This window comes from Microtus ochrogaster, unplaced genomic scaffold (assembly GCF_000317375.1).
Source record: "Microtus ochrogaster isolate Prairie Vole_2 unplaced genomic scaffold, MicOch1.0 UNK25, whole genome shotgun sequence".
Lineage (NCBI taxonomy): Eukaryota > Metazoa > Chordata > Mammalia > Rodentia > Cricetidae > Microtus > Microtus ochrogaster.
In genome coordinates, this window is record NW_004949123.1 from 1679936 (window position 1) to 1688878 (window position 8943).

General features: G+C 48.5%; 1 protein-coding gene across 1 annotated transcript in view; it reads right to left on the reverse strand.

Annotated features, from left to right (window-relative positions):
• Positions 1 to 8943, reverse strand: part of Kiaa1324 (KIAA1324 ortholog) — a 79378-nt gene that overhangs the window by 29892 nt on the left and 40543 nt on the right. Inside the window, exons 3-5 of the mRNA XM_005367894.2 lie at positions 7923 to 8115; positions 754 to 901; positions 223 to 303 (exon numbers count right to left, since the gene is read on the reverse strand). Of these exons, the coding sequence (XP_005367951.1) occupies positions 223 to 303; positions 754 to 901; positions 7923 to 8115 (422 nt within the window). The remainder of the gene's footprint in view (positions 1 to 222; positions 304 to 753; positions 902 to 7922; positions 8116 to 8943) is intronic.

Below are 8943 nucleotides of genomic sequence, written 5' to 3' on the forward strand. Positions count from 1 at the left end.
CGAGAGTTAGCCGAGAAAAGGGCTAGAGCTAAAGGGCCAAGCAGTCATTAAAAGAATACAGTGTCCGTGTAATTATTTCGGGTAAAGCTAGCCGGAGGCGGCCGGAGTGGCGGGAAGCAGCCCGCCGCTCGTATTACTACATCCCTCCATGGGCGCTGGAGCAGAAGCTTCCCTTTAGGGCCCCTCCTCCGGGACCGTGGGGGCGGCTGGTATGGTACTCACACTGTGGAATTCCCATCCCTTCTCCGTAGTTTTCATCCACCTGGAGTCATCAGCATTGGGCTGGCACTGGTCATTCTGGACCTGAGGCAGAAGGGGTTTGGGATGAGAGGCTCAGCCTCCTGAGGAGATGAGGACCTCACTCCCTGCTTCCTGATGTTCTACAACACTGATCTCCTGGGAGAGGGGCTGCCAGTTCCCAAACCGAGAACAGATAAGTAAGCTACACTCAGCAATGTCTGAACATTGACCCCAGAGAAAGAATTTCCAATTCGGCCACTTGCATGTCATAACAAGCGTGGACAGGATGGAACGTCTAGGAAATCCACAGGCTCTGTTCTCACCATCTGTGTCCTTTGCCTTGTGCTCCCCAGGCCTCAGCCCATTTTGCTCACAGCTTTCTCTAGAGTGAAAACCAAAACACTTCCCCAACACGGCTATACTTGTGATTGATTCCTATACACGAACCTGAACCTCAGAGGTTCCTGACCTCGCTGTAAACCCCTCCTCCCTCTCCCCAGGCTAGGCACTTACAAAAAACTCAAAGATGATGCTGGAGTCTGGGTAGTAGTATTCAAAGTTAACTGTGCCGGACTGCTTTAGGTTGACGGCATACATCAGAGTGGCTGTGCATTCGTCCGTGTTGGAAGCGATGTAGTCTCCTCGGGGAACCCACTTGGACCTGGGAAAGAACAGGGACCGAGAGTTATGGCAGCAGCACATCCCACAAGGCTTGGTGCTATGCGTTAGGTTCCATGTTCTCCTGTTAGGGATTCTGGGGATTTTCAGACTCAGGAGTTCTAGGACAGGCTCCGAAGCAGCACAGAAATAACTCTTTCCCGAAAAACAAAAACAAACAAACGAAAAACAAAACAATAACAACAAAACCAAGTCAGTCGACACTCCAGCCTGGATGGAGGAGGGTGAGGCATTTGAAGCCCTACCCTTAGCTAAGGGGCTATGGGAGGGGGTCATTTTTCTTTATGGGTATAACCTCTAGTAAGTCACCTCTGATCCATAAATAGCATCTCATGCCTGCACATGCATACAGCTCTAATGAACAAGGTTCCAAAGGAAAAGGGAGGGGCTCAAGGGGTAGGCATGTTTCCTGAAGCTTCTTTGTGACCTGGTCCTTTTCTGGCCACAATTTAATTCTTCACGTCCCTGTCTTCCCGGCTGCCCTGTGGATTCTGAGCGGACAGATGCCAACCTTGTCTTGCATGATAAAGTCCCTCAGTCTCCTGGTACCAGGGACCTCAGGAGAGCAAACAAATAATGTGAGAAAAGGGTAAACTGAGGCAGCTCTGCTGCTTCTGTTTTGCCTGAGTCTAGCCCAAGGCTCCCAGCTGCCTAACAAGAGCCTTTAGGAGAATTTTAAGTCAGTGCCCAGGGTCCGCCTGTGCCTGCCCAAGCCTTACAAACTCAACAGTTGGGGTTTTGTTTCATTGTTTTGTTTTGCTTTGTTTCTCTGTGTAGCCTTGAATGCCCTGGAGGAACTCACTCTATAGACCAGGCCAGCCTCAAACTCAGAGATCCGCCTGCCTCTGCCTCCTGAGTGCTGGGATTAAAGGTGTGCACCATGACTGCCCAGTAACAGTCGGTATTATTATCAAAATGGAAAGAAACCAAATTCTTCCAAAATGACCCAGCTAACTTAACAGTGTTGATTCTCTTGACGAAAGAGACGTTTAATGATGATGTACTCCACGGTATCAGCTACAAATAACTCTCGAGGTTTGATGCATAATTAAAAGGAAGCCCTAAGTGGGGTACATCTGCAAAATGCATCACGATTCCGGTGTTTGATAGTGTTGCCCCTGGTGAACTTTATCTTCAATAACAACAACATGTTTGGTTGGTTTCTATTGTCAGAGGCATCGCTCTAGACGCTTCTCCTCAACCCCTCGATCAGTGCTGGGGATCTGAGATTGGATCCGAGGCCTTGAATGTGCTGGAGTGTGCACTACCACTGAGTTACACATTCTAAGCCTTTGTTTTCTTCCTAAGCTTATTATAGGTGGATTTATTCTTATTTTGCGTGTAGGGGTGTTTTGCCTGCATGTACCACATGCGTGCCTGGTGCCCACAGAGATCAGAGAGGGCACTGGATTCCCTAGAACTAGAATTACAGATGGTTGTGAGTCACCATGTGGGCACTGAGAATCTAACCAACTCAGTCTTCTGGAAGAGCCTCCATCTCTCCAGCCCACCTTTGTTTCATTAAGACAAAGATACGCAATGTAGCCCAGGCCTGGAGCTCTCTGTCTTCCTACCCCGATGTCCCAAGTGCGGGGCTCAGAGGTATATGCCAGAACACCTGGTGTCTTAGTTAAGGATTCCATTGCTGTGAAGAGACACCATGACTACGGCAACTCTTGTAAAGGAAAACATCTAACTTGAGCTGCTTTACAGTGTCAGAGGTTTAGTTCTTTCTCAGTGTGGCAAGAAGTATGTCTGCACGGTGATGGAGAAGGGAGCTGAGAGTTTTATATCCTGATTCACAGGTAGTAGAAGGAGGCTGCATCCCACGCTGGGCATAGCCTACTCCCACAGTGACGCACTCCCTCCAACCAGGCCATGACTCCTAATAGTGCCACTCCCTATGGACCACGCAATCAAACACGTGAGTCTATTGGGGCCATTCCTATTCAAACCAACACACCTGGGCTACAACTTTTACATATATATATGCATACATCTTGTTTAATCACTATTACATTATTTAAGAATAGCCCTATTAGCTGGGCATGGTGATGCAGGCCTTTAATCCCAGAACTTGGGAGGCAGAGGCAGGCGAATCTCTGAGTTCAAGGCCAGCCTAAACTACAGTGTAAGTTCCAGGACAGCCAGGGTGACACAGAGAAAACTTGTCTTGAAAAACACCACCACCAACAACAAGGACAGCACTATGTTTAGCACCACTGTTTGTTTTTGAGAAAATCTCACTGTGTATCCCTGGTCTGCCGGGCACTACTGTGGAAACCAGTCAGTCCTTGAACTCAGTCCTTGAACTTACAGAGGTCCACGTGCCTCTGCCTCTTGAGTCCTGTGATTAAAGGTGTGCACCGGGATTTCCACCATTTTTTTTATTATTATTATTTTGTTGTTGTTGTTGTTTTTCGAGACAGGGTTTCTCTGTGGTTTTGAAGCCTGTCCTGGAACTAGCTCTTGTAGACCAGGCTGGTCTCGAACTCACAGAGATCCGCCTGCCTCTGCCTCCCGAGTGCTGGGATTAAAGGCGTGCACCACCACCGCCCGGCTGCTTTCCACCATTTTTAAGAAGAGGAGACTGAGCATAAGATTAGACTAACCATAGGCCAGTCAGGTGTGATCTGCCTGCGTTTTAGTGGTTACTGTTTAATGTCGACGTCTACTTTTCTTTCATTCTTGTTGATGGTTACTCGGCTGCTGCTCCTTCCCATCCACTCACACCCAACACCAAACCCCACGCTGTGCTGATGGATGTGCTGCTTAGTTTTAAGAGCCAACTTGACAAACATAATACAGAATCACCTGGAAAAGACTCAGTTCTGCCTACATACATATTAGCACACTGCGTGTGCAGTGCCCATGGAAGCCAGAAGATGGCACTGGTTCACTGGGTTACAGACACTTGTGAGCTCTCATGTGGGTGCTAGGAACCGAACCCAGGCCCTTTGCAAGAACAGCAAGTGCTCTTAACCAGTGAGCCACCTCTCCAGCTCCAAGTCTTCATGAGGAAGTATCTAGATCAGGTTGATCCTCGGGCACATCTGTGGGGGATGACTGCTTATTAATGTAGAAGGACCAGATCGCTGTGAGCAGCGCTGCTCCCTAGGCGGTGGCACTGCGCTGTGTAAGAGAGCCAAAACCTAGCAAAGCGTGAGCAAACATGTGTTTGTTTCTTGCTGTTCTTGGCTGTGAAAGTGGCAAGACTAGCTGTTTCAAGTTCCTATCGCCTTGCTTCTCAGTGACAGACAGTAGCCTGGAGCTGGGAGTAGAAATAAACACGACTCCCCCGATCAAGTTGCCTTCTTTCGGGGCATTTTTAACACAACAACAGAATTGAACTAGATTAAACTCTGATTCCCTCTAGAGACCTTAGTGTCTGACGGCAGACTGTTTCCCATGCCCTGGACCTGGGACCTACTCCCAGGATCCATGAATGACTCTTAAAACCTTGGGGGTCCTGACAGACATGGAGACTGTACAGTTTGTCCTCTTCCCCATGGTTAGTTCTGTGTCACTTTTGTGGAAAATGATGTGTTAGGTGCTGGAGACACGGCTGGTGCTCTCCTGCCTAGGGCTTCTATTCTGTTCCTAGTTGAGGGAACAGAAACTTAACTAATATGATTGATCACATAGGAATAACTGTGCTGAGCATGGTAACAAGAATGACAAGGTGCCAGCACAGGCTCCAAAGTTACAGAAAATCCTTGTCTCGAAAAACAAACAAAACAACAACAACAACAACAACAACAAAAAGACAAGGTAACACCAGAGTCTGTTTTAGGAGGCTCCTGGTGCAGGGATGGGTTCTTTGAGGACTTGACTTTTACTCTGAGACGTGAGAGCCAAGTAAGAGCCAGGGATAGGCCCTGTGGAAGGGCTACTCTAAGGTCTCAGGAGGAAAGCATCTGGCCAGCTGGCGTGGCTGCGGCATGGCAGCAGCAGGGGAGATGTTTGGGAGATGCAGGCAAAATGGGCAGAGAACAGAGGAGAACAGCAGCTTCCCCGGGCTGTGGGAAAGGACTGGATCTCATCCCAAGAGCAATGGGTGCTCAACCCAGTGTTCCAAGTAAGAAACCCTTGTGTTTAGATGAGCATTCATCCTGCTGGCTGCTGGGTGGAGTCACCACCATGGCCTGGAGGAGGCAGAAGAGCAGCTGGGAGGTTGCAAGGTGGACCAGGCAGGGGGTGCTGGTCCAGCTGAACAGGAAGTAACGGGACAGCATACCGGAAAGCCAGAGCCAGGTTCATACTATCAGCTCAATTGCTGACTTTTAAAATCTCTCCAGATGGCCATTTCTACTGAGGAGACATCCTCTCTCCCTTCTAGGGATGTCTCTGGATGCCTTAAGATCCAGGCTCCGTGATGGTCTGTGCCTTGAATATAGGAGCTGTTATTAACCTACGCACATCCTGCCTCAGTGAGAGATAATGGTTTCCACCGCTCTCACTGCGGTCCCCAGGGAGGAGGAACCTTTCCTCTTCCTAGGTTGGGAAGTGATGGAGCGGATAGATGGATGATCCGCAACTTGTCCAGCCCTGGTCAAACGACGTTTGATATTAGGGCTTACACAGGACGGGCGCCAGATCGTTTTGACCCACGCAGTCCCTCCTTTCTCACTTGTATCTTTTCTAGCTCTATATCTGCCCCCCACCAAGCTATCGCGATACTGATTATGATATGTAAACTTGAACTCTAATGTCAAAATTGGATGACTTGCTGGGCATGGTGGCGCACGCCTTTAATCCTAGCACTTGGGAGGGAGGCAGAGGCAGGTGGATCACTGTGAGTTTCCAGGCCCACCTGGTCTAAATAATGAGTTCCAGGCCAGTCAAGGTTTTAGAGAGACACTTTCTCAATAAAAACAAACAAATAAATAAAATGCAATTGGATGATTAAATGTCTATGGTGTGGTTCACACATTGGTCCTCCTGAGAGATTTAAGCACAGGAATGGGAGTTAGCATGGGTGAGGCCCCAGGTTCAACTCCCCAGGTTCAGCACCATAAAAACAAACTTTGAAAAGAGAAATTCAAGCCGGGCGGTGGTGGCGCATGCCTTTAATCCTAGCACTCGGGAGGCAGAGGCAAGCAGATCTCTGTGAGTTCGAGGTCAGCCTGGTCTACAAGAGCTAGTTCCAGGACAGGTTCCAAAGCTACAGAGAAACCCTGTCTCGAAAAACCAAAAAAAAAAAAAAAAAAAAAAAAAAAAGAGAGAGAGAGAGAGAAATTCAAGTGTAACACAATCTTTGGTCCTTTTAGTGCATTTATGTAGCGATATTTTGCTTTTATGTTAAAGCTTGCCTGAAGATCAGAGTGCAGAGCTAAGCCACTAGAGACCAGGGAGTGGAGGCACACACCTTTAACCCCAGGACTCAGGGGACAGAAGCAGAGGGATCTCTGTTAGTTCAAGACCACCCTGGGCTACATGAGATTGAATCTGTCTAAAAGAGAAACAGAGCTCGTGCAAAGGTGATCCCAGCACTTGGGATCCCATGTTTTTAATCCCAGCACTAGGGAGGTGGAGACAGGAGTGATATGGCTGGACAGAGAGAGGAATATAAGGCAGGAGGAGACAGGAATTGTGCAGTCTGGTGGGGACAGACACTGTCTGGAGATGCAGTCTGAGGACAGGATTGCCCCTTCGGGCTGAGCATTGATAGAGTTCTTTTACAGACCTCTCTGGTGGCTGGCTGCTCTGCTTCTCTCATCTTCAGCATTAACCCCTATATCTGACCCTGGGTTTTTATTATTAAGACCAATTAGAATTCATGCTATGCATTTACTTGCTTCGGTATAAAGAGAACATTTGCTTTCCTGACATACATATTGTCAGAACTGCTTTATGTAACTTTTTATCCTAATGTTTTGCTCCCTGAAACCCACCACCACCTGGCACACAGTCATGTGATTTGAAGGCGGCAGTGTGGAGCGGGAGAAACTTGGGACTGTGTCTGCGATCAGTCCCGCCAGTTTCGAGCTAGGAAATTAAGATGGAATGCTTAACCTTACTGGGCCGCCAGCTTTTCACTGCAGAATGGAAGTCACAACGCCAGTTTCCCTGGGCTCCTGAGTAGGTTGAAGAAAAACCTTCTACGTAGGACATCCAGCACAGGGCTGAGTCCCTAAAGGGCACATCTGGAATACATACTCAGCTGTCTAGCCCTGACTCCCGTGGGGAGGGGGCACTGAGCTTTTCAACGACTGGCAAAGGTCTCCTTCTGAGCTGGGGATTCCTAGCTACTGCGATGTGGTGGGTCAAATGAGACTGGCCGTGATAGACTCATATAATTGAATCCTTGGTCCCCAGTTGGTAGAACTCTTTTGAGAAGGATTGGGCCATGTGGCCTTGTTGGGAGAGGTTTCAAAAGCCCATGAGAGGTCCAGTCTTGTGCTTGTGGATTAGATGTAAGATCTCAGCTACAGCTCTGGGGCCATGGACTCACCCTCCAAAACTGTAAGCCAGCTCCCAATTAAAGGCTTTCTTTTATAGGTTGCCTTGGTCATGGTGTCTCCTCACAGCAATAGAACAGTGACTAAGACATGGGTCTCAAGGGTGTTAGAGAATCTCATTCATGATCCCTCCAAATCCACAACATGTCATACACAGCCAGTTTTAGACATTTGGCACCAAAGCCAGCAAGACAACCAATGCTTCGTACATTGTGTTCTAATCCGATTCATGAAGTTTATTTACTGACTCAAGATTCCACAGAGAAAATCCAATTGGCTATTGTTTTAAACCTGCTGGTCCATTATACACTTGTTCCTCATCCACCTGCCTCTATTTCTTTAGGTGTTTCTCTCTCACAGATCAGTGGTAAGCTTAGGTTAGAATGGGTCAAAGGAGCGGTCACACCCATGAGTCCCCCCTCCGGCGCCCACCCCCAGGGAGTGAGGTGTTCTCCCACCTGCCTCAGGAGCAGCGCACAACAGTGCCCAGGATGCCCTGCAGCCCCTTCCCCAGGACACTTGGGTGCTGGCTCCCAGACTCACGAAGTGCAGTTCTCCGTGGACTCAGTGATGGTGTCATCGACTTCCAGGTTGGCCGAGAGGCTGGCAAAGCCATGAGGCAGTTCATCCCACTCATCAAACCGGATGCCAGTGCCGAGGGAGTAGCGGCCCTCTGCGCAGGGCTTGCAGGACTGGTCCTTCATATCCAAAAACTCTCCGGCATTGCAAGAGAAAGCTGGAAAGTAGGGCAGGGACAAGGGAGGGTGCTGAGGTCACTGTGGTCTCTGGAGGAGGGATGGGGCTGGAGGCAAGCTAGAGCCGGGACCACTGAAACCTAGGGCTAAGGGACATCTTGTGTGATGGTATTTATATGGAAAGACCACACGAGTAAAGTCATAGAGACATAAGGCAGATGTGTGGTTACCACGGAGACTGAGGAGAGACTGTTGCTAAGAACTTTCTTTTCGGTCTCTAAATGCCCCAAAATGTGAGTGGTTAAGAGTTGCTGGGAACAGCTGGGCAGTGATGGCGCACGCCTTTAATCCCAGCACTTGAGAGGCAGAGGTAGGTGGATCTCTGAGTTCTAAGACAGTCAGAGAAATCCTGTCTCAAAAAAGAAAACAAAACAAAAATAAGGGTTGCTGCAAAGATTCTAGTGGCCCTGAAATTTGCCAGATAAAGGGTGGGATTTATGGTCAGTAAGAGGAGGTATTGTTGTAAGTTGAAGATCAGCCTTGTCCGCATAGCAAGTTCTAGGGCAGCCAAGGCTACTCAGAGGGCCTTTCTCAATTAAGAAAAATAAAACAACCTAGGCAAAGTAGTTGCGTCTCAATAAAGCTGACATTTTAAAAAAGAAAAAAGTATTTTAAAGTCAGGCAAGGTGGTGACTCACCAGCAATCCTACCACTAGGGAAGGGAAGGTAGGAGTTCAAGGTCAGCCTCATTTATATGAGACCTGTGGAAAGAAAGAAGAAAGGAAGGAACGGAAGGGAGGGAGGGGGGAGGGAGGGAAGGAGGAAGGAAAGAAGGAAGGAAAAAAGGAAGGAAGGAAAGAAGGAAGGAA